This window comes from Stigmatopora argus, chromosome 11, assembly GCF_051989625.1.
Source record: "Stigmatopora argus isolate UIUO_Sarg chromosome 11, RoL_Sarg_1.0, whole genome shotgun sequence".
NCBI lineage: Eukaryota > Metazoa > Chordata > Actinopteri > Syngnathiformes > Syngnathidae > Stigmatopora > Stigmatopora argus.
The window spans coordinates 13,097,088-13,123,378 of record NC_135397.1 but is presented as its reverse complement, the minus strand read 5'-3'; the positions used below and the strand labels follow the sequence as shown (position 1 = coordinate 13,123,378).

Below are 26,291 nucleotides of genomic sequence, written 5' to 3'. Positions count from 1 at the left end.
GCTGCAGTAAAGGTTTTATAGCCATAAAATAGTTATTGAGGGTTAGATTGACTCAGACATAGCAATACTAAAGGCGTAGAAGTTAAATGCACGGCCTGCCACTGACTAATACACGTTATTATGAAAACAATTATTTTTTTGTGTCTACGTATTTTTAATAGGCGTGACCGAGGTTAGAGTTCAAACCGCCGCCGCTAACCTTCTAAATGGCGGATGAGCCAGCTGTTGTTACGGCAGTGGCCTGCAGAGCAGCTCAGAAGTGACGATTTACTGAAGAAAGACCTGATAAAGTTCTTCTAGGACAATGCAGCGCATTCGGTACGTTGTCATATGGGGATTTCGAAGCCCCAGTTCTCATTTTAAGAGTGCTTTTTGACGGTAGCATGCTTCGTTCGCGTGATGTAGCCCCTCGTGGATGGAGACAGCAAAATGTTTGCAAACAAATTGGCTACATCGCGTTACCTCTAGCTCTTTATCTTTCAAAAGAAATCATTCCTTAGTGTGTTTTAGTTCCTCAACGAGCACGGACTGCTGGGAAACATCGAGAATGTGGCCAAAACGACCAAAAAGGACCAGCTTGTCGATGCCATAACGAGCTGTTTGTCAGCAAAGTAAGTAGTTTTTAAAAAAAATACTAGTTTCTTCTCTCTGTGTGTGTGTAATAATTAAATGTCAGCGTTCAGCATTCACTGCGTTGCTAAAGTAGCTTATTTTTCATTATGATACATTCAAATTTCGAGTGAAAACACTCAAACTGGTGCTGAATTTTTAATAGCAAGAGCCTGCATAGATAACTAACACACACACGAGTGTCATCAGTGGAGGGGTAAGTAATAAACAGTATACTTATAGAATATATCTATTCTTTTACTGTGCGGCTTGTTTTCCCCTCACTTTCTGAAAGGAAGACCTCAGGGTTTGGACCTTTTTCATTTTTAGTTTTAAATGTGGTTTTGACAAAACCTAAGTAAGACCTTTTAACAATGTGCAGGGGTCATTTTTGACTCAAGTTTAAACATGGTAAAATAGCCATTTTTTTCCTCAGTGTCTGAAGAGAAAAATGGAAGCAATGATGACTTTTTGGATTATTTATTTAAAAAAAAATGGATTTGAAATGCTTAACTGAAACTCATTCAGGATGAAATAACATGGGAAATGAATGTGGGTCTTTGTGCATCCAAGTGGCTAAATAAGCAATTACAAAATCACACTGGTGTTTTGTAGAGGTTTAAAGCCACGGAGACGGTGGAAGAGGTGACAAAGCAGGTGAAAGCTGTCAAAATCGACGAAGACTAAAGAAGTCAAGGCAGAAGATGTTGATGAGGTAAGAATCAAGCGTTTAAGTTATTTTATTATTTTCATGTAATGTGCACTAAACTTACTCATTTTGTGTCTTGCTTCTCTTCAGGGTCCAGCCAAGTTTTATCAAATCAACGCTAAATAAAGGGTGACATGGTGAGCTGCTGGTATATGGGGACATCGAAGGACGACAGTCTTTGACACCAACATCCCCCTCACTGGTACTTGTCGTTATAGAGCAGGGATCGTCGATTCTGGTCCTCGAGGGCCCCTATGCCGTATATTTTCCATATCTCCCACCACATCTGAATCAAATGATCAACTCATCAGCAAGCTGTCCTGGAGCTTGATCATGATTATTTGATTTTTGTTTGTTGGTGGAGGAAGACATGGAAAAAAAAAAGACTGCAGCGGTTATCAGGAGTATGTCTAATATTTCCATTTTACCCCTTCCTGTTGCTTGCCTTTTCCAGTGGGATGAAGGCCTGCTGAAAGGAGAGATGGCACTTATGTGGTATTATGGGAAGGAGCCTTCCTGGTAAGTATCCTTTTGATGTTGATAAGAGTTACCTCACTTAGTAGTTTTTTTTTTCCTCAACTTTTTTGACTTGATCCCCAGTCTGTTTTTTTTTCCTTCCAGAATTCAAATGCCAAGAAGAGATTATTGTCCATTTACTGGGGGACGTTTGCATCGCTCCATTTTTAAATGCTGGACAGCCTTCACGTGGAAAAATAAATGTTTTAAATTGTATACATTTCTTATTATTCATTTACTTTGCAGAAGAATGCAAGTAACATGACAGGATAAAGTTTATATTAACAGGAAAACAGCACATTTTGAAGTGTTGATTGGTATGGCCAGTCTTTTCTCTACCTGCAGACATACAAAAATAGATACATAGAGATTTCTACACTTGGAATTAAATCTTGCCAAAAAAAATGCTGCTCCAAAACTACTCCAAACTTGACTAAAATAATATCCTTACCTTAAATATCTCACTTTGCCAGCACAAGCCAGAGAGCTGTGGACTTGACCTATATAGGAAGGGGAGACAGTAACATTACATGGCAACTTATGTTTAGTGACACTTCAGAATGGTGATATAATTCATAAAATAGATATCAGAGTTACACAAGATAATAATGATGTAAGATGTTATTTAATTTGGATGAAAACCTGCATATTCTACAATAAACATTTACCTCCCAAACACCTGCCAGCATTCTTTAAAGTGCAGAATTTAGCGACACATCTTCAAGCACGCAACCTGTGAAGAAGATCACTGATGCAGGCCTGATGTGTGCAAAAAAAGCAAAAGTTATTATGTATACAGACTGGAGATTCAACAGATTTTATTTTTTTTAAACTAGTTTTACCTTTATCTGGCCAAGTCTCCTCTCCTGTAAGCTCAAGGGTGAGTGTTCTGGGCACACAGGAAGAGCTGAATGTTGATCCTAAAGAGGGAAAACTTGCAACAAAAAAACAGCAAATGTTATCATATATAGAGACTGGAGATTCAACAGGATCAACATGTTTTTTTTTAAACTCGTTTTACCTTGATTTGGCCCAGTCTCCTCTCCTGTAACCTCAAGGGTGTGTTCGGAGCACACAGGAAGAGCTAAATCTTGATGCGAAACGGGGAAAACCTAATTTAACCAAGCTATTTGGGAGTTGGCAAACTATTACAGGAAAGAGAAATATTACAAGAAATTTAATAAACGATCAAAATATGTTAAAATGAATGTTAATTACAAATCTAACTTTTGGCAGGTTCGCACGCTTTCATTGTTTTATTCAAACCCGTAAGTAAGTGATCACTCATGACCTCGTATACATTTCAAGATGAGCAGATAAATGCTTTTATATTATAGTTATTTAAAATCACCGCGCGCCACTCTGAATCCTGAGCGACTAACAACCATCAAAAACAATCAACCACATGACTAGAAGCACCAAAAAATGATCAACTATGGTCAAATTGTGGAACTCGAGTGGTAGCATGAAGGACAAAATCATATTAAGTTACATTTTAAATGGAAAAATTAAAGCAATTTTAAAGTGCTTTAGAGTGCTCCGTGCTTTACCCCTTTTCCAGACAAGGCAATTAAATATACAGAGTGACGTTAACAGCTAGGAGAAAGTTGGCTTAATGTTTTTTGTGAAAATGGAACAATTACACATTGGAAACGGGTGTTTAGCACTCGTAGTAAAAACTATCATTACATACATCACACCAGGAACTAAGTCGTGCCTCTATATGTCATTTTTGAGTGAGCCCTTACACAGCAAACTGCCCGTTGATGTCTCGGATTTGTTTGATTACATTAAATGTCTTTCTACACGACTCAATAATGGAGAGAAAACGGGCAACATACTTTTTAAATCAAATGGCCAGTGGCGCTAATGCTAAGATAACTAGTCACATGTGGCACACAGCCGGTGGGGAAAAGGAGCCCAAACTTAAATTGTAGACGGTGTGTTCAACCTGGCATTAAACTAAAGGATTTGTCAGTGTTTTTGGCTCAATTGATTCCTAAAAATCTCCCAGTAGCGTGATAAAAATGCACTTTAGCCAGTAAATTGCTCTATGCCTTACCTCGTATGCATGCTAATTGTCCCTCAGTATAGATAAGGCTGTTCAAAAGGAGGAGATACTGCGCATGTGCTTAATTTACGCAGCTGCGTCAACAATAGGTGTAACCACGCCCATGTTGTTGCGCCATATTGAATGTGGAAAAGATGGTGGCTTGCTTACCATGCTCCACGGGGTGGTTTGTTCTCCCACTCAATGTCCATGTTTTGAAAATGACGTAGAATGGTCGTGATTTTTGTGGTCTTGATGCTATAAAACAGCATGTGTTAGTACACTTAAAAAAAACTAATATTGAAAAGATTTTTACTTGGTATTTTACATTAACTCACCTTTATTTCAGGCCACCTGACTCCATTAAAAGGTTAACATTTGAAACGCAAAGAATCCTTCATTGTATTGTATACAATAACTCAGTGGTGGGCCGCCAAGGCCTGCAAGACCTTCTCTGCTGGCCTAAAAATATCTGAATCACAGACTGATGTAAATTATATTTTGTCCGTGAATATTTATTAAGTAATTCCAAATTGTCTGTCAGCTCCCTTTCATTGCTTTCCCACTGGTTGCGCTTCTTCCAGGTGTGATTTCATATTTAAGCATTTAACCAATCATATATACATATACACATATATACACACTAACTTATTAACCACACATACATACATACATACACAAACACACACATTCACACACATATTTACATACATATACACATATATATATATATACATACACACATATACATATATATATACATATATACATACACATATACATACATACACACATGTATATATACATACACATGCACATATACACATACATAGTATAGTATATATATAGTATATTTCTTTTTTCCAGGCATGTGTGCGCACTAGACACTAGAGGGCACTCATGTTCTTGGGATTAAGGGCTTCACCTAGCAAATATAGTATACATATTTTCATATTTATTCTACCATAGTAAAGTAATTGCTGAAAGTGTAATAATAACAGTTCATATGGATGAATATTGTGCTAGGAATTATATCATTAAAGACACCTAGGCCTTTATTTACATTTTTATTTAGATTTATTTTCTAGTATTTTTCTGTATAATTAAAATACATTGCCGATAATTGTTTTTCCACATACCTAGAATACTCAAATGTTGAGAACTAAAAAGAGGGACTGTTATTGGCCTGGCTGGCTGACTCCTGGCCCCTTTTTTTTCAGTCAATTGGCAACCCGCGCTGGATCTGATCCTAACTAACAATGGGCAGTAGGCGGGGTACACCCTAAATTGGTGGACAGCCAATCTCAGGGGACAAGGAGACGAACAACCATGCACGAACATACTCATAATTGAGTGTTCAATCAATCTACCATGCAGGTTTTGGGGATGTGAAAGGAAAATGGAGCATGTGGCAAAAAAACATGACTTTTTGATGAATGAATTCCTTTTTTTTTGTTTTTCTTTAACAAATGTTATGATATGCTAGTGCGTTTGTTGCATCATTTCGTGACTGGACGTTTCGTCGCCGGACAGTTCGTCGCCGGACATTTCGTCGCCGGACATTTCGTCACCGGAAAATTCGTCGCCGGATACGCTTGCTCTCAAAATTATAATCATGAGAAAGACAGAAAGTTTACTGTTGAAAGCGATCAACCAGGTAATCTCTCGCTCTCAAAATTATAATCATGAGAGTTTGTCATTGCATTGACAATGTCAGAGCATTAATATCTAAATATCTGATATCAAAATTATCAATAAGTTGCGTATTATTGGCATGTGTGTACATGTTTTTCAATTTATGTGTTCCTGGGTGACAGAACGAAACGTCCTGTTCTCGTGTACGGCGACAAAATGTCTGTTTCCGGCGACGAAACGTCCGGGGACGAAATGTCCGGGTACCATTTGAGATAATGGCATCAAGTTTTTGCCATTACCTCAATTATATCAATCCTGAAAATCGATATACAGGCGACTTACAGAATACATGTTGTCAGACATTTCATTGCTACGCTGATGAGTGAGATACTCTTGCCAGCTTGCAAATAAGATCACGGCTTAAATCAGAAAAGTAAATACATCGCAGAGAGTTGCAGAAATAATGAAAATAGTCATTAGTAATCAATTTATCCCTGGAAAGACCTACTTAATTAGCAGAGTGCCAAAGAATTCCTCTATGCTTTTATTCCAGGAAGATTTGGTACCTCCAGTGTAAAATCTACTAAATCCTGGTAAAATAGCCATGCAATAACAGCATATGATTAGATAGCGGACTCATCTTACTTAAAACTCCACTGAAAATCTATTAGGTATTGTCAAGACAAAGATGAGATAACAAAAATGCCAAAACACAAAGTGAAAAACCAATATCAAAGCAAGCCTTGAGACAGATGTGCAAACCACTTGAGCGCAGTGCTACTTCAACAGTAATTTCAGTAATCCTTAAAAAAAAAATCAACAAAAAAACAACTAAGAAAGTTTATGGAGCATGGCAAAATGGTGCATTTAACGGAGTGTCTTTCGAGGGCAGAACATAAAGCAACTCATTAGTCCAGCCAGCTGAGACAGAGAGTGGCGAAACGGGCATTTTAATAAAAGTGACCATCTGGCGGGTTTGCATTTTTACTCCGAATACACAAAAAAACACACAAATTTGACGCTCTCAAAGGGGGAAAAAACCAACATCTTTATTTTACTCATTATCCCATACTCACAACACATCAAATTGAGTCCTGTAAACCTGTAAATCATGCCACATTTTCAAGCAAAAGAAGCCACCATGAGCGCATAGGGCCGCTGAACGCCTCTATGGCATCAACATTGCAAAGAGCTGCCAAGGTCCTCCTGGAGAGGGACGAAGAACCTGCTCCTCCAAAGGAGAAGGCACACGTTTGCATGTTTAAATGCTGTCTTACAGAAAACAATCCCTGACACAATAAAAGTCAACCCATGAAATATGAGGAGAAAGTAGGATCAAGAGCGATGACTCTACCGAGTGAGGTATTGCAGCATGGTGTAAAAACGGAAGATTTACCTTAAAATAGACATCTCACTAACCCTAGCATTGCAAATGTGCAAAGTCATTTTCAGGGAAACGGCTAAACGCAAAAACATAATTCACAGACAGGTGTATACATGTATAATACAAATGGCTTTCATTATGGCTTTGTAAGCTTTTTTGCTTGGAGCTAGGTAGATGTTTAGAAATGAGGAGTAAAATGGAAAGAAAAGAAAGTAAAGCATAAAATGAATGTAGATTCAAGTCAAAGGGCTGGCATTGTCAAAGTATTGCTTAATGTAAGATACAGAATACTGTGGGAAAGATAACAGGTTTGGCAATATCCATTTTGCCCACAAGCTCATAGCCATCTTTGAATTTTCGTCAAGTGGTGGGGAACATTTGTTCACACCATTAATTTATAAAAGCTCCCTGGGGGATAGATGAAATTTAGGACCATATCTGATTATGATTGGGTCAGCTCTCGTTGGTTGTATATAGTGGTATGAAAAGGCTTGGGGACCCTCTGATTTTTAAAGTTTTCTTTTATAATCATTGGTTGCTGGATGGGTATCAGTGATGTTTATCATACAGCAGGCAAACAGTAATATTGGAAAAGTATGGAATTTTTTATTGAAGGTACAAAAAGTGTGCCATAATTATTTAAACAATAGAAGCCAGTTACACATCACACGAATATTTATTCACCTTTAGGAAAAATAACAACTAAACACTTTCTGTTTCCAATGAGGATCTGAATTCTGGTTGGACCTTATTCTTGATGGAAAATTTTCAGTTGAGCAAGGTTCGCTGGTTTACGAGTATGATTTAAAACAACTCAGGTTTTTGATGATATTCAGCTCTGGGGGCGGTGATTGCCAATCCAAAACGCTGTCCCATTTCCTTCGCATAAATAAATGCCTTTGTTGATTTTGAGTGGAGCTTTATCGGCTTGTCACTGATTCTTGAAGATTATTCTCAAGAATTAGCTGATATTGACAGGAATCCATGCAACCGTCAACTTGAATAAGATTGCCACTATCTCAGCTGGGCACACGGTTTCACAGTACGATGAAACCGCCACTAAAATATCTTGGAACGGTGTGTTCTTCGTCCTGGCGAGAAGATAAAAATGGGGGGGCCCTATTTGATGCAACGATTGCAGAATGAGTCTTCTGTTTTGGCTGCACGTCAAACGAAAGCAAATGCCTTTTCTGAAATTATAGACCGTGAATACTCGCGCTTAAGAGTCAGAGGAAATTAGCTCACGTGGCGACCTCAAAAACGTGAGGAAAAATAGTATCTTATGTTTTCATGAACATGGGCTACAAAATAGTATATATTTTTTGTGTTATCAGGGGTGCGCTAACCTTTTCATACCACTATATGACCCAGTCATGACCGGTCCTACACCACCCGAACAATATATGCGGTAAAATGACCTCTTTTACACTGTCAAGTTGCCTTTACTTCATGTTAAACAACACGGTGCATATATTTTTATACTGCTACATTCATTTTCCATATAATGACACTATAGTTTTGTAAAAAAAAGTGCAGCAGGTGTCAGGATGATGACCAACGTCGATTAGAATCATCACGCACCGAGCCAAAATGTTCTGGCAAATATATCTGACATTTGGCGAATATTTGTGCAATTTTGGCTCTGTGAGCATTCAAATGAACACTTCAAGAATAGTTTTATAAAAGGAGGGAGACATGGGAAGCTACCGATTCGTGTATATTTTATCACCGTTAACCTCAAAACTGTCGCATTTGAGCTCGAGCCTATCCCAGCAGACTTTTAGCAGTGGACTTGTTGTCAGTTCATCACAAGGAACAGCTCCATTTAAAATTTATCAACCCTCACAGCAAAAAAATGTTGTCACATGATATTTTTTAAAAAAAATATCCTATTCTAATCAGGACAAATGAAGACTTTACATCGACATTTGCATTTGTTTTTCCAGTATTTTTTTTATCACCATCAGTAGGTGAAACCTAAGGAAGTTGGAGGTCATGTAAACAAATAAAGGGATGGTCATTAAACCTGCAGCATGTCTGTAATCCGAAAAAATGAGGGCAAAGATCATAGAGGTGAGAAAAGGAATGCTGCGATAACTTCATAACAGATAAACCTATACGAGACAAATGGCAGAAATTGGTCAATGTTTATAATGTGGCTGCTTAGGCGAGGGTCTGCTCTCCGAGTACAATTTCTAGTCTGTTTATATTTTTTTTTATGTCGAACTTGGTACAACAACATGTTGCAATGGGGGTTGATTCATTTTGTACAAAACTGTATTTGTAGAAAAACAGCCATACAACTACTTTCACACAACCAATTGAGAGGCTTTTAACGCACCTGCAAGTATTTTTGTTAAGTGAGAGGAAAAAAAAGATTACCCGAAGAAAAATCATCCAATATGAATTAGACAGATTATATAAACACTTAGTATACAGCTTTCAATTCCACTGCATGTTTCAAGTCATGCATTTTGATTTCAACTTTCATCACATAGAGGTTAGCTTTATGTATGACAATTAGGATGGTTATATTTGACTTAAAACACTGATGTACAGTTACTTAAGGTTTGATAATGGTAAAAGAATTAAACTAATGAATTTACGTTGTTTAGGGGGAAAGGTTTGGACATTTCTATAAATGAATAGATGTCGGATTTTCTGCTGAGGCAGAAAAACCTAAGGAAGGTGAAGATTATGCATACAGAATGCCAACTTCATAGATCACCAAAATTATGCAAATTTGAAGAATGACTGGAGATTGCGAGTTTGCCTGGAGTAACAAAAATGAAAAGCATGAGTAAAAAAAAATTGGCCAATATCTACTGGAAAAATGAGGAGCATATGAGGATATATGTTTGGCTGGTGAGAGCAAAGTAGGAAGGGGAGATGGCGGGTTGATTATGTGACTATTTTTAGACCGTCTGAGGAATTACATACAATACTTTCTATTGGGGAAAAAAACACCCCGCCCCCTCCAATGCTTGATCTTTCTAGAAAACACAAGACAAATAATTCTTTGCGTGGGTTCGGCACAGTGAGGTGTGAACGTATACACATACCATAGTATCCTGGTTCTGGAAGAAAACCTTCTTGGTTTACAACATGGCACCGCTTTTGTGCATCTTCAGGCCGTGTTTTAAGGAAGCACATTGACCCACAGCCAACCTAGGAGCGTCCCGTAAACCCAGGTCCTCCAGTACACTTTCCTGCCTTGGTCCGTGAGTAGAAGAGGCAGTGTCAGCCCCCCCAAGATGAGCACGGCCGGGAGGGTTTTGGATAGGCCCAGAGATGAACGTCTTCCCTCCCCAGGGAAGCTGCATAGTTTGTCGTTGTCGTCGTGCTCATAGAAATCCCCCAGCAGCCTGTGAAAGGACACGTCTGATGAATTGTTCTCGGTTCACAAAAAAAGATGCAATTTACAGCCTTAAAATTCCTTCTAATCATTTGTGTAACGCCACCATTTTCACATCTTTTGATTCTGATACACTCTCCTATTCACAGAGAACTCAAGGAAGCGATTGATAAATCATCCTGGGACACACACACCGTCTGATCTGCAGAAACGATTGAATGGATTGTTGCTAGGCGACCAACTTTGAGTAACTTCTCTCATCTGGTCGATTTAATTCCATTTCTTTCTTGTTACCATCGCAGGGCTTTTACTGCCGTGTCTACTTTCTCCACTGTACAATTATCCATCCATCCATCCATTCTCTACAGCAGTGTTTCCCAACTTTTTTTGAGCTGCAGCACACTTTTTGCATTGAAAAAATCTCAAGGCACACCACTAGCTGAAAATCGAATTTGAAACTATGCCGCCTTTATAAAATCGTTCACATCAAAGTTATATTAACAGGAATTAAATAATCCTCCCCAAACCGATCTAACATCAATAAAGTTGATGTCCGCAGAACCCAAGCAGCTTTCTGTTCAACTGATGTTAAAATAATTAATGCAAGGTTTAAGGCTTAACGTCGACAAAAGTTGAAGCCCGGAAAACCAAAGAGCTTCCGGTTTACTTTAAAAATAAGCAACAAAATGACTTTAATCTCATATTATGATTTGAATCTTGTTATAGTACAATCTATGATTTCATATTTCAATTGTAACCTGATAATAGTTCAATTTTAATCTCTTAATATTGAGATTTCTCTCTTGGATTATTACGATGTATGATTTCTTGTAATTTCCCGTGGCACACCTGAGCATCGCTTACGACACACTGGTTGGGAAACACTGCTTGGTGCCGTGAATCGTGGATGAGCTTTAGAGGTTACATATAATGGACAAACATTCACACTTTTAGAGTACTAGCAAGAAATCCAATAACATCAAGGAAATTTCTCGAAAAGAGGCCAGAACAGATATTACAATCCTTACCTCATGCAAGCATAATTTTCCATCCTGTTGCTTATGTAAAATATCTTTTACACCTTAATAGGATAACTGACTATTTTTTATCTTAACACATTCTTCTAAAAACTTCAAAGATCTAGCATCTATCATATGTATATGTAGACATTGCAATTTGATGGAATGAAAGGCCAAAATATTAACAGTCGATAAACAGCCTACTTGATCCAAAATGTGATCTCCACATAAGAGCACAACAGGTCTAAATAATTGTTATATAAAAAATATATTTGTATTTAATGTATTTGTTGAATTGTCAGTGGTTTTTACTTTTAATGAAAAAATTATAAAAAGAAAATATGTAAAAATAAATAAATAAAACAGAAATACATTGTTGCCCCAAATTATACTCTTTTGTCAATGTATTAATTTTAAAAAATTGAACCCATTGACTGACACAGGCAACAATGAATGTCCAATACATTTAATATAGGAGGACTAGAGTAAATGCTTTTTTACTGTTCTACTGTCATTGATGGTGCAAGATGTCCGATCCAATTCGACAGGGAATCATGGAAGTGACCATTCCAAACCTTCTCCCAGTCAAAATGGATTGGACATTTAGTGCAGTGAATGGCAGCTAATGAGTTAAATGTTTCCCCGATAGCAGTTAAAGTAAAATCTCCACTAGAAATTAATTAAAAAATATGTTTTAAATTGGGCAGCCGAGTGGTTAGCATGCCGGGTTCACAGTTCTGGGGCCGAGGGTTCAATCCCAGGTCGGTCCTCACTGTATGGAGTTTGAATGTTCTCCCCGGGCTTGTGTGGGTTTTCTCCTGGTACGCCCATTGCATCCCACATCCCCCCAATAATGCAGGGTAGGCTGGTTGAACGCTCTAAATTGCTCTTAGGTGTGAGTGTGACCGTGAATGGCTGTCCTTGTGTTCTGTGATTGGCCCGCCACTGATTCCACCACCTGGTGCCTCTCGTTGGCTGGGATAGGCTCTAACACCCCCCACGACTCTTGTAAGGATAAGTGCTTCAGAAAATGAATGAATGACCTAAATTTATTTTCGTAAATGTTCCTGTTGTAAAATTTACAAAATGAAAATGCCTCATTTAATTATTTAATAAAATATATAAATAACTAAGTCCAGGAGGAAAATAAACAGATAATGTACGGAAGAAAATATTACAGAACTGTGAGTAATGAACGTGTTAATGTTATTCTAAGGGTAGTGCATTTATCATTCATGTAGCGCATGGAAGGATTTGACCCATTTGGTTTGTTTGATGTTGTTTGAGTTGGCGGTTAGTCGCGGCGGACGGATGCTTCATTGGGGAAGCGTGCGAGTAAAACAGGAGGGTTGCTTTGCTGATTGATTGAATTCGCCCCACGCACACTCACCGGTCCTTGATTTCAAAGCGCTCGTGCAACCACCTGCGGAAGAAGTGCGGCTCTGGAGGAATTTCCTTGACATCCACACGCTCGAAGTATATGTGGACTCTCGGACATTCTTTGCACAGGAATTCTGCAAACCGAAAAAAAACCAAAGAATAATAAGAAGACTAAACAAAAACAGGAAGAGGCTTTCAGCAAAGTGGCACGTAACGAGTGAGTCAGTTGCTTTTGCATGCAGGGCGCTTGTGCAGCGTCTGAAATGACTGGCCGTAAATGGAGAACAATCTATGGTTGGATTCGCATCATCAAACTACTAATGCACTCATCACTTGGAAAGTCAATGAGGGAAATACAAAGCATCTAGCTTTTAAAAGCTAAGAGAGTGACGTGCATTCACTACTATAAATAAGGAAATGAATGTAATGAGCAATGCATGACTGATTTGATGAGACGTGAGGGCAATACAAGTGACTTCATTCAGACTCAAGAATTTGAGGACAGCTTGTTTCATAATTCTTGAAAAAAGAGCCTTCTATTATCTGGTAGTTATTCATCAATAGGACATTATAAACTATGAAAGGCTCATCTGAAAGAGCATTGAAACAAGCATTTTGCTCCCAGGTTCTTAGCTTAGTTTGCTTTTGTTTCCCCAAATGTTTGTTTTTTCAAGGCAAACTAATCCAGCATTAAAACATCTCAAATGTCACATTTTCTTACAGTTGTACTTTATAATTAATAAATACTCTTTTCCTCCTTATTTTATAGACTTAATTTGACTGGAAACAAAGAAATGTATCTAACAAATATTTTCTGCATGACTAAGACATAAGATGGGAAATTTCTGAAAATTATATATACACATTCACACATGCATATATATACAGACGCTCCCCTACTTACGAACGAGTTAGGTTCCGAGCGATTGTTCATAAGTTGAATTTGTTTGTAAGTTGATTCAGTGCTATATTTTGTATTATAATTTATGTTTAAGGCCTATATAAGTATACTGAAGGTTTATATAAGTGCATTTGTATGTTTAAGGCTTGTATAAGTAACACACATTGGTTTGTACTGAAAAAAACATTTAATAAAATGGAGAGAATATGTACAGTACTGTATAGAGAGAGAGAGAGAGAGATTTATGTATTAGAAACTGGCCGAAAGAAGCGATCTAACGACGATAGCACAGTTTTCTTCTTCTTTTCATCATAAATGATGCGGTAGCACTGTATGGCATCATTCAATTGATTTGCAAACTTTGTGCAACGTTCAATATTTGGGTCCTGCTGCTCGATCGTTCTGTTTATAAATGGTACTGACGGTCGAACGATTCAAGTTGTATATGTGCAACGCTCACCACTCTCACGTCCATCAAGCTTCGTTATTATTGCCACTCGTTTCAAATGAAATGGCTTGCCTCTTCCTGGCAGCTCCCTCAATAGAAGCCTTTCGCTTTTTACCAACCATATTCAATAATGGATGCACGAGATATTTAATGATACAAATGAAAAAGGTTCTTTGCGCACTGGAGATACGTTCGCGCACTTCCGCATTGCAACGAATTGGACAGAAGAAGGTAGATGCTGGGTGAGCTGAGCCCTCACAGCACCAGGCGTCGGTATTAGCGGTGGAAAGAAGCACTACTCGGGAAAAAAATAGAAAATCGAACTTATGAACATTTTTCGACATAAACGCAATTTGCAGACATGTTCGTATGTACCGTTGTTCATAAGTCGTATGTTCGTAAGTAGGGGAGCGTCTGTATATGCATATATAAATACATACATAGATGCATATGTATAGATATACATTTTAATATACTAATTTTCAGGGGATTCAAGTGTAGCCTTGAGTGTTCACACTTGCTCGGTCCCTTCTGCCGTTCTTTGTGTTGTTTTGAATGATTTTATTTGAACTCAGACTTAATAGGACCTCATTGTTTGTCTTGTTTATTTATTGGGCCATACATGGATCCAACGAGATAAAAAAAGGTGTATGTATATATATATATATATATATATATATACACATATATGCATATATAGATGCATATGTATGTATGTATGTATATATATATATATATATATATATATATATATATATATATATATATATATATACACACACACACATTTGCATATATAGATGCATGTGTGTATATATATATATATATATATATATAAATATATATATATATATATACACATACATACGCATATATATACAGACGCTCCCCTACTTACGAACATTCAACTTACGAACAACGGTACATACGAACATGTCTGCAAATTGCGTTTAAGTCCAAAAATGTTCGCAAGTCCAATTTTGTATTTCGCGCCTTTTTCGGAGTAGTACTTCTTTCCGCCGCTAATACCGACGCCTGGCGCTGTGCGAGCGCTGTGAGAGCTTAGCTCACCCAGCGTCTGTACACACACATGCATATACAGACGCTCCCCTACTTACGAACGCAATTGGTTCCGAGCGATTGTTCATAAGTTGAATTTGTTTATAAGTTGATTCAGTGCTATATTTTGTATTATAATTTATGTTTAAGGCCGATATAAGTATATTGAAGGTTTATATAAGTGCATTTGTATGTTTAAGGCTTGTATAAGTAACACGCATTGGTTTGTACTGAAAAAAAAAAAAAATTAATAAAATGGAGAGAATATGTACAGTACTGTAGAGAGAGAGAGAGATTTATGTATTAGAAACTGGCCAAAAGAAGCGACCTAATGACGATTGCACAGTTTTCTTCTTTTTTTCATCATAAATGATGCGGTAGCACTGTATGGCATCATTCAATTGATTTGCAAACTTTGTGCAACGTTCAATATTTGGGTCCTGCTGCTCGATCTTTCTGTTTATAAATGGTGTTGAATGTGCAACGCTCACCACTCTCACGCGCATCAAGCTTCGTTATTATTGCCACTCGTTTCAAATGAAATGGCTTGCCTCTTCCTTGCAACTCCCTCAATAGAAGCCTTTAGCTTTTTACAAACCATGTTCAATATTGGATGCATGAGATATTTAATGATACAAATGAAAAAGGTTCTTTGCACACTGGAGATACATTCACGCACTTCCGCATTGCAACGAAGAAGGTAGATGCTGGGTGAGCTGAGCTCTCACAGCGCCAGGCGTCGGTATTAGCGGCGGAAAGAAGTACTACTCCGAAAAAGGCGCGAAATACAAAATTGGACCTGCGAACATTTTTGGACTTAAACGCAATTTGCAGACATGTTCGTATGTACCGTTGTTCGTAAGTTGAATGTTCGTAAGTAGGGGAGCGTCTGTATACACACATTTATGCATATATATACACATACACATCTTTTTTTTATCTCGTTGGATCCATGTATGGCCCAATAAATAAACAAGACAAGCAATGAGGTCCTATTAAGTCTGAGTTCAAATAAAATCATTCAAAACAACACAAAGAACGGCAGAAAGGACCGAGCAAGTGTGAACACTCAAGGCTACACGTAAATCCCCTGAGAATTTAAACTTCCTGTTTCCACAACATCCAATCATATCCGGAAAACTTGGTGCAGCGGCCAAGAGGGGAAACCTAGTCGAAGTCAACAGCAGAATGCCATTTTACTTTGTGCCTGACATGAATAATAGGCTGCAAATAAGCCCTTTCAGCTCAGTTAGAGTGAAAAAATATATAGTCTTGAAAATCATTTCTTTAAATGGGGAAGGGTTTTTTAGTTGTAAAGTTGCTGAACTTTTAGCATATGTTTGCCATTGCGGAATTAGATTTTTTTTTTTTATGGCCACATAGAAGGCTACTATAATACAACTAGGCAGTTGTGCCAAAATGTGACTTTCCTGATTTACAAAAGACCTAAAATATTATTTTCAGAAATTGCATTTTGACCTTGAAGTCACTTTGGCTATTGACTTTTGCTGAATAATATTTGAAACCGTCAGTTTAACAATAAATAAATAAATTTAGAGGAAGAATGGTTGTTTTTCTTACCGCAAAACTGAAAATAATCAACAAATAGTAAATGTTACTTTGCCGATATCTACTGGTGAAAAAGAGGTGCAAGTATTGTGCATATAAGCCGTACCCTTGATTCAGTCATCATTTTTTGGAGTAACAAATATGGCTTATATGCGAGAAAATGTTTTTTCACTACTCAAAGTTGAATATTAAAATGAATTTAGATAATTATTGTAACTTTAAAAAGGTTTAAATGACAAAGAAATGGTCATTTATTTTTACTTTTAAATTGTGGACCTGGCTCTTAAGGAATTACAATTAAAAATAGGAATTATTTATGTCTTTCTCGGTCAAAAAGGTTCCCAAGCCCTGCTCTAAATGATAAAACCATTTACAAGTGAAAACAACATTGTTTATTATTCTTTGATTAGACCACTTGTGCTTGTACAACAAGCACACAGTGTGTCAGTGTCAGACATCTTCGCCACATGATGTTGGGAAGTGCGTGAGAACACATCTTACTATCGGTTTGGTCTTTCTGTCACTTCGTGTTCCCGACAGTGAAGGGGGATGTTTTTTTTCTAAACAGTACTGATGCACACACTAAATAACAGTAAATTGGGGCCGGGGGTCCAAAACAGGGAGCCATGCTGTTTACAGGAAGCCACCAAATGGCAGTGGGTAATGTTAGCTTTGTGATTAATTCCGGGGGGCCTTGTTAAAATGTTGAAAATTGCCGAATTGATCACATAATACAAATGTTACTACCGGCAAGCTGATTAACAAAGAATGGTTGGCAGATGTTTATTCCTAGCGGGTTTGAAAGTGGCTGTTAAAATCACGTAACAGCCAATATTTGCAAGCATTCTTTTCTTAGCTGATATTAAACTATGAGTGAGGTTCATCTGTAGATTTCTGCTTATTAAAGAGCTAGTTTAAAAACAATGCAAATAATAAATCAATTGATGAGAATCAATGCGGCAATACAGGGGGTCCTTGGGCTATTATATGTCCTCGGCTTACAACGTAAGCCCCCTGATAAGTCCTCTGTACAGTAATACCTTGAGATACAGGCTTAATGCGTGCCGGGACCGAGCTCGTATATCGATTTTACTCGTACTTCAAATCGTTTCCCATTGAAATGAACTAAATGCAAATTAATTCGTTCCCACCCTCTGAAAAAACACAAAAAGGGGTATTACAATGGAAAAGCATATTTTTATTGGTTCTACTTCTCCATCTACTAACGGAGTAACAAATAACGAGTGGTTATGATGTTTAATATTAAACTGACATTATATTCAGTACAACGCGGGGTGTGCGCAGGGGAGAGAGAGAGTAAGAAAGAGACACTTGTTGGACAGCAACGCGCTTGTAACATAACATACATAAACATAAATGTAATTTAAATGAAGCTATCTGGTGGTGTTGAAGGCATCCATTTTTCAGATGCTTGCTTTGCTTTTAAATTCATGTAAATTCCACTGGCTTTTTTGCATATTATCGACTCGGTCACGCTATCTCCCACTAACTGTTTATCTTTTAGCCATATTAAAAGAAGGCTCTCCATCTTGTTATGAATTTCACTGTGCAGCTTGGAAATTATGGCTAGTCTTTGGAAGGCTTGATATTCTTAATAGCATCCTTCTGATTCAAGATGGTGCATATTGTTGAAAAACTCCTCTCGTATTGGCGAGCCAGCTCCGTCACGCGTACACCACTCATGGGAAAAAATTCAACGCTTCACCCAGTGCTCGTAGTGGCGCTGAAATCATAAACAGCCTCTTGCCTCGAGACGTATGCTCGTATCTCAAAATTTGTCTTGTATCGCAAGGTAAATATTTGCTCTGATTTTTACCCGTATCTCAAATTCCTCATATATCAAGGTATTACTGTACCACAGTTTCTCTTTAGGTAGTGCATAGTCCTTGTCTGTCTTTGTATGGCAGGGTATATACGTTTGTTGAGGATCTTTGTTTCTTTTCTTAGTTGGCTCCAAGAAGAAAGTAGATCTTTTAGCTGGCTCCAAAAGAAAAGGAATTGCCAGGGAAACAATGTTTAACATCATAAAGAACGGAGAGAGGAGAGACATCCTGTATCCAGACCAAAGTTAAACTGCTGCGCCAAAATTTCTTGTTTGTTGACAAAAGCTGTTTTGCTTCAGGTTGCAAAGTAGATTGGCTGAATGTTGTTTTCTATGGTATCCCTAAACACACCGCGTGTCTGACTGGAGTAAGACAAGGAGGCATGGGACGACTTGGCCGGAGCGTTAAGGCACTTTTGATTTCGTTTTGCTGGCTTTGGCTACTTTCCGGGAAAACCCCGACGCAGTTACAGGACCAACAGTGTTCCTGATGTACTTTAATGTTGTAATTTTAGTATTTTTTTCTTGCATTATTTCACCTTCCCCAAATTATGCCAAAAGGAGTTTCCATTGACCTACTAGTAATGGTAAGTATAGCAACTGATTTACTTTTTGATGTATTTTACTTTTTTGAAACCAAAGTAGTTTGACGTGAATTTGGAGATCCGGCTACGGAAATTTGGGTTACATCATCAGCGTAGGAACGTAACTTGTACATAACTCGTGGACTGTCTGTATACTATACCTGGCATCGTAGGCGCTGGTTTTCTTTGGCGGTCGGAGCCAAGTGTTCCCTCGTAGGCAACTGTGATGTCATACACTGCCTCCAAGTGATCCCTCATAGTCTCAAGGGCAATGTGAGAAGCTTTCATTCGGGGTGTGAGGGTGTGTCTCAGAACAGCAAGCCCTGCAGGACATGCATGTACTTTAAAAATCGTTCCACATCTCTGGTAGGACACCATACGTATTTAATAAGAACAATAATAAATCGTACAGAGAAATCTTCCACTTTGAACACCATGCAATTTTCTGATAGATTACCAAATTGTTTTAAATCCAGATTTTACTTTTTTTTTTTTTTAAATCACTTAATATAGTGTGCACGCTGCTTGACTAGCAACCAGTCCAGTGGATGAGTGGTACTGAATTATCACATTTTAGTGCCATTGATGGGAATAGACGTTTAATACGTTTTGTCTCAGAGAGTCCATGGTATTATAAGTTATACAGTTATAATCAACTTATGGTACAAGGTACATTTAGCGATGGACTCTGTAGTAACAAATGACTGTTGTCATCCCCCCCGTAAAATAAAAATGGTTGGGAAAATTACCTCTGTCCAAATGGATGGGAAATTTACGTCTGTCAATGGCAACCAAGTTGTTAATGTATGAAATAGCATTTAAGTCATTAGGAAACTGTTAGTAGTTACAGGTGTTCCTTTTATGTTTGTATGGTTCATATCACATTATTTTTACCATAGTTTCCCCAAAAAGATGTTTTATGCGTAGGGAAAAATCAAGAGTGGGAGATTATTTTAAATTGCTTTTGTTTTTTAATACAGGAGTGCATTTTGACTTGTTCAATTCACATCACAAAATTAATGAATGTGTTGAAGGCTAAAAAAGAACATAACCTTCTCTAATGAAAGTTTTTTGGTTTGTTTCAGGGTATTTTTCTCTATTTATAATGCATCACATTAATCTTGACTTTATTTTTGACAGGTTGTTCAGGTTTAAGTTGTTCTGCAGTCAAAAATTTACATTTTTTTAGCCTAATGACTAGAAAACAGGAAAAAAAATGCTTAGGCTGAGTTGTCACTAAAATGTGAGTTCAGCATGGAAGTGGCACGCTCATCTGCTCACTAAAACCTCACTAATAACAGATAATGTCATGTGCTCATGTCAGCTTCTGTGAGTGAGTAGGATTAATGTGGGGGAGGTAACATAAAGCTGGGACTAGAAGATACAATCCATTGCCACAGAGTGAGTGGGCAAGACCCTGGCACATTTTTCAACAGGATCAGTGTTAATGCAGAAAACTATCAAATGCAAAGTTACAAAAAGTAAATATTTCATTTTTTAAAAACCCATTCCTTTTCATTTAAAGTTTTTGTGTTTTCAGTGAGGAAAAGAGTGAATTAACTATAGTTATGCAGCAGCCAATTAACATGTCGCACAAGGCTGATTTAAGAAACAGCTCCAGAAATACACGCCTGACTAGCATTTTTTAATAAGTGTGGAGTATGGGCTGTTTCAATTTCATGTCAAAGATAGGAACCAGTTTTGGCAAAAAGAAAATGTGTAATTACAAACCTCGAAATGCATACATTTAAGGTTCACACCAGTATGTAATATAATTTTATGTAGTTTTTTTAGAGCATGTCACTGGTCAAAGCAGTTTGTTTACATGACCACAGCTTTGAGTCAGCTTCTGACAGATTTTGTGTGTCATCAACATGCGGCAATGCAGCGTGGCAGCTTGCTCTAAAGTCAGTACCTTCCTTAGTCGCATAGTCCTGACTCTCCGAGATAACATTCTTGAGCTCGGGATTATATCGCGTTCCTTCTGGAAAGATGACGAGGTACATCTGTGGTAACAGAACATGCTAAATGAAATGCTTTAACTTTCGACCTTTGGGGTTAAAAAAAAAAGGCAAAGGAAAAAAAAAATCATTAGGGTGATCCATTTCTATTGTAAGAGCACTTAACGTGGTCTCCAGGGCAATTTTTGCACAATACACTACAGACGTGCACACTCATGCACAAACAAACTGTGACATAAGAAGAAAATAAGCAATCACAACATGCTATGCAATAATACAAAACAAAAGGACCTTAATAGGGAGGCATTGATCTGGATTCAGAAGGCTTTCTATACAAATGCTTGTAATTTAACCGGTAAAATCTTAGTAAATTGGTTTAGTAGGTGGAACAAATCTTTCAATTCCAGTAGGAAAATCACAGGGAAGCAATACAAGATGGCACACTGCCATAACAGCATTACATTATACACTATTGTGCACAATAATAAATCATTAGAACATCCCTGTTGCTATATGCTTGGGATTTTTTTGGGAACATGCAAACTTTTGTTTTGCGTCAGAAAAGCCTTGTGGATCCCTTTTATATTTAGCAATCGTTATCAATCACAGATAAACCCCCTTAGCATGGATTACACGAACGGTATGAATACAATGTGGTTATGGTGAGTCAGCTAAAGTCTTCCTAAACAGAGATATTCAAGTCATCTAGTGTAAAAGCTCCAATTTTTAACACAGTAATATACGTCACAAAGCCCCCTAGAGTGCGAATGTCATGTGTTTTCTCATTTTGTTCAGCCCTACTGCGTTGGGAAATTAAGTTGGACATCCTATTAGAGACAATATAATTAACTTACTGGTGCTCCTGACTGAATCTGAGAGACAAGTTTCTTCTTTATACCGTCCTCGTTAAACTTGGGTTTTCGTTTCACATAGATCCCTCCATGCTGAAATGAAAAGTGTGTCATGACAACTCTGTATTAAAGTGAAATTAATGCACTCACTGGATACTACCTGAGAGAAATACCATCCGTAAAGTGGAAGCCACTTGAGTCCATCTTTGAGAACATATCTGACGTGACCGAGGGCACTCTGTCGAATGGCTAACATGTCAGCAATGATCCAGTCCGCTATCAAAGACATCCAAAATCATATAAATTGTGAGCTACATCACATATACATCTTCAATCAACATGTGTGTGGACGGATGTTCTACCTGTACATTGATGATTGGATATATAAATTACATTCTCTTTGTTTTTGGGTATATCTCCATATATGATGACCTAAAGTGGAAGTAGAAAGAGCAGTTTAGTGGGTTTTTTTTCATTCTTTTCTTCTTCAAAATAACCGAAATACAAGACTTTATAAATCACATTACAAGCAACGGAAAAGCACAGAAGAAAACAGTAGTAATTTAATGACTTGGAGCTTGTTGAATGTGCTAGTAATGTGTGCGTGACATCAAAATATTCAATGCATTGCCATTTATTATGTCTCGTTTGTTTATTCACTTTGCATTACTTAGAGTTGAAAATGACTATTTGACACATGTTTTGTTCACCTACTTAAAAAGTGCTGGATAATGAGATATAAAAATTGTACCAGACGCCTCAATTCAACCAGCATTATGAAGTCTAAAAATATTTCTCGTTTACTTTGGCTTTTACTGGCCGTTTTTTAATAAAGAAACTCATAGTGGGAGAAAAAAAAATCTTTAAAGGAAGCAGACTGATTTAGGAAAAGACTAATAATGGCTATACTACATTTCTGTAGTGTTACCGACTGATCTAGGGATTGTTGACAAAGACTGAATATAGATAAAGGGGAAAGCTTCTCTGTTGTGTCACCTGCTCTGTCACCTGTTTTGGATGTTTTTTACTTGAAACATTTTAAACAAAATGAGGAATATACATTGTTTCCTTCAGCCTCCTCATTAGCCATTCATCAATGTACTAGTTAAAATGCTTATGTGGGCAGCACAGTGAAAAATGGTTAGAACTTGTGCCAGACAGTTTTGAATCGCCACACCTTCTTGAGTTGCCGGAGTTACATTGGCCCACTCTTTGTGAGCAAACTGCTACATCTGCATCAGGGCCAATTGATGCTTTCTCCAAGTGGCATGTTTAAGAAAAGTTTATGGGTAATTGTATAATATATCCCATAAAGCAACATTTTGCCCTTAGCTATTTTTGTAGTTTTGGAACACTATCCCCGTTAAAGACCCCTGAACTGCATGTAAGAGCAAGCTTTTTCCCTTCCAAAACTCCTTGATGATTTTAAGACAATCTGTGTAAAACACAACTGGGCCATCTTCCATGCTTTACAGTGATACCGACATACGTCAAATTGCCAAGTATCAGACACATACATCGTTGATCACTAATTTGTAGTGTTGCTTTTGTTTTATGATTCACTTTCTACGGTGTTATCGTTCCTCTACCACTGAGCCATTATTTGTTAAAACAAGGAGGGACTAGGCACGGATGTACCTAATTACCGTATTTTTCGGACTATAAGTCACACCAACCAAATAATGCACAATGAAGGGGAAATATATATATATATATATATATATATATATATATATATATATATATATATATATACACATAAGCCGTGGTCAACGATAAAAAAAACACAAGTTACACTTGAGTATTAGTCGCAGGCCAAGCCAAACTATGAGAAAGTGAGTTAAAGTAATGAAAATTCTGTATTTTTTTTTGCAATTGTTCTAGGGAATTTTAATTACCATTTGGAGTAGCAGGTGACAACAGACCCTGGTTCATTAAACATTATTATTTCTTCTGTCAGTTTATAATTGTTTCAGGAACCATTTGGGGTTTTTATTTCATTAACAGAGGGGTAGTAACAATTCAGCCAGCATGTAGCCCCGCGTCATGAGATTGGCTGCAAGCAGATAGATGGATGCTCGCGTTCCTCCACTTTGTGGCTTAAAAAGAACCACAGTTGGAGCCCAAATTTATTAGCTTGTTCTGAATGAAACACTTTCATTGTATTCCCGGCGTGCATTTGATTACGGCTGCTTAGGTGGCATGGTGATCAACCAGGGAGCACATTGGCATCATAGTTCTAAGGATTTAAATTCAAGTGGAAGTTTAGACCAGGGGCGCCCATTACGTAGATCGCATAGGAACTATGAACATTTCAGGTTAGGAAATGTTTTATATGCAAATGAATGACTCGAAATACAAAAAAGATCCAAGTTACGAACTCGCTACCCTCTACTGGGCTCTCATTGGCTGTCTCACAACAACCACTATCTATGTTTCAAGATTCTTTCTTACCTGTCCACCTCGGCCAAATGCTCCCTTTATTAATGATTGCAATTCCCATTATTAAGCGATTAAAAACCGTACAAATGCAACGCGGCAGTTTCACAAACACACACACACAGGCCACACGTAAAAGTCTAAAATGTACTAAAAAGTGGACGGCTTTCGTCCCTGGTAGAACGGGATTTTGCCGTCATCTGGCGGACAAACATGGGTATTACATCTCCCGCAGAGGGAACTATTTCAGCAGCGCGGGGCAGATTTTCACCGGGATTTTTGTCCATTATATTCATTTTAAGACATTAATAAATCACTGTTTTGTATAATTTTCTCTCATCTTTCAGACAAAATTTTGACATTTTGACCAATTTTAAAGGGTTTAGTTGGTAGTTGTTTGAGGACCGTGGAAAGAAGAGATAATTTACATAAAAAGTAAAGTTCTACTTACGAAATTTTCAAGTTACAAAAAAAGTTCTGGAACCAATTAATTTCGTAAGTAGAGGTACGACTTTAGATAAATATATAATTGCTGAGCTTTGTCAGTGGCCTTTAAAAAAGGTAGATCATGGGAGGTTAACTCCTTGAAAAGTAGATCTTGGAGGAAAAAAGTTTGAACACCCCTGATTTAGACGGTTCCTCATGCCTGCATGGTACTTTAATCAGGTACAATAAATAGACTTTGGGTGTAAACATGAGGAGGAAAGGCAGTCTATTTTTGCCCTGCTAATACTCTGACTTCTGGCAAGAAAAGTATGACAAATATTGACCTTAACTGCATGTATTATTATTATTGTAGTTGTCTTTGGCCTTGGGTGTACAGATTAATAATGGCCAAAGCATACCTGTCAACCTCTGCCGATAACTGCCCTTATAAATGATTATGATTCCCCTTACAAACCCCCAAAAAACCTTACAAACACCGTACGAGTCGTACGGTGTTTGTAAGTTTTTTGGGGGGTTTGTAAGGGGAATCATAATCATTTATAAGGGCAGTTATCGGCAGAGGTTGACAGGTATGCCAAAGTTTTGACTGTGGAAGTAATCTTAGTTGTTATACTCTGCAAGTGTTCTCTCAAAAGGTGTGGCCACAAACTGCCATGGAATGCAAACTTTCTTGACCGGTTCATCTGCTTCTGTTTAAAGACAAGAGTCAAAACGTGCAACCTTCAACTGTGTTGGTGGGCCATCCATAACTCATACTCACCTCTACTCCAGTGTAATTCTCGAAGAAGAAAAGCACCATACTCTGGTAGATGCAGTACATCCTGTCGTCTAACCCATGGTACAGTCTGGCCGGTAGAAGAGTGGAAAGGAAGCGCCAGACCCCCCACGAGAGCAGGTAAGCCGGAGCCGTCCCCAGCATGACCGTGGCAGGAAACCAGTACCGGAGCGAATACGTGTGAACAACGAGGGAGAGCAGCATGTTGCCAGCTAACAGCTCAATTAATAAACACAAAAAAAGCTCCCTAACTGTTTCACTCCACTTTTTGTCCCTCTCCCGCCTCTGGCCTACGTAATCAAGCACACCTAACCGCACCAATCAGCATAAATAGAAATTAAATGAAGTGAGTAGTAGGCTAAAGCTAGCTTTAACCTTGTGTGCATGACTTATTCGCTTAAACCGGCGTCAACTAGATATTTAGAAAACAATGTAAATCATCTAAACGAGTGTTTAACGGTAGAAAACTAACCTGTCATCCCAAGAAATGAGTGTTTGCTGTGCCAATTAGTCCTGAACGTTAGCATACTAAACAAACTGTCTCCAAAGGAGAAAAAGTTTGGAAATGTAAGGCTGCAATAAGACGTGGTGTAGCGTGGGTGGGTAGGAAAGCTAGTCCAAATATTAGTTTAGCGGTTACAAAGGAGGAATTGCTGGATACGAACTAGTTTTTCCTCTCCTAAAGTTAGCTGTCAGGACCTAGCTCATGGCACCAAATGTCACACAGATCTCTCTCCTACGTAACATCACCACTTCC

General features: G+C 37.9%; 1 protein-coding gene and 1 long non-coding RNA gene across 6 annotated transcripts; one reads left to right on the top strand and one right to left on the bottom strand.

The window, feature by feature from the left end:
- Positions 1-13: 13 nt before the first annotated feature.
- On the top strand, positions 14-2,050 carry LOC144084438 (uncharacterized). Its single transcript, XR_013303813.1, has 6 exons — positions 14-318; positions 501-611; positions 1,227-1,324; positions 1,409-1,520; positions 1,773-1,837; positions 1,940-2,050. It is a non-coding gene; the product is annotated as an uncharacterized LOC144084438 (long non-coding RNA).
- agpat5 (1-acylglycerol-3-phosphate O-acyltransferase 5 (lysophosphatidic acid acyltransferase, epsilon)) lies at positions 1,333-26,291 on the bottom strand. Of its 5 annotated transcripts, none has more exons than XR_013303812.1 (14): positions 25,520-26,291; positions 22,236-22,305; positions 22,034-22,149; positions 21,877-21,966; positions 20,977-21,067; positions 19,223-19,384; positions 12,668-12,791; positions 9,966-10,268; positions 4,056-4,142; positions 2,677-2,768; positions 2,503-2,593; positions 2,286-2,334; positions 1,870-2,173; positions 1,333-1,787 (listed from the first exon to the last, which is right to left on the bottom strand). XR_013303812.1 is itself a non-coding variant. In XM_077612861.1 (9 exons), exons 2-9 carry the CDS (start codon positions 25,577-25,579, stop codon positions 10,043-10,045), a joined length of 939 nt encoding a protein of 312 aa, XP_077468987.1. In that variant the 5' UTR covers positions 25,580-25,604; positions 26,007-26,291; the 3' UTR covers positions 6,547-10,042. The 5 variants fall into 5 exon arrangements, 2 of the variants coding, with proteins under 2 accessions (XP_077468987.1, XP_077468985.1); XR_013303810.1 differs by having other exon boundaries at positions 1,339-1,787; positions 1,870-2,017; XR_013303811.1 differs by having other exon boundaries at positions 1,339-1,784; positions 1,870-2,017.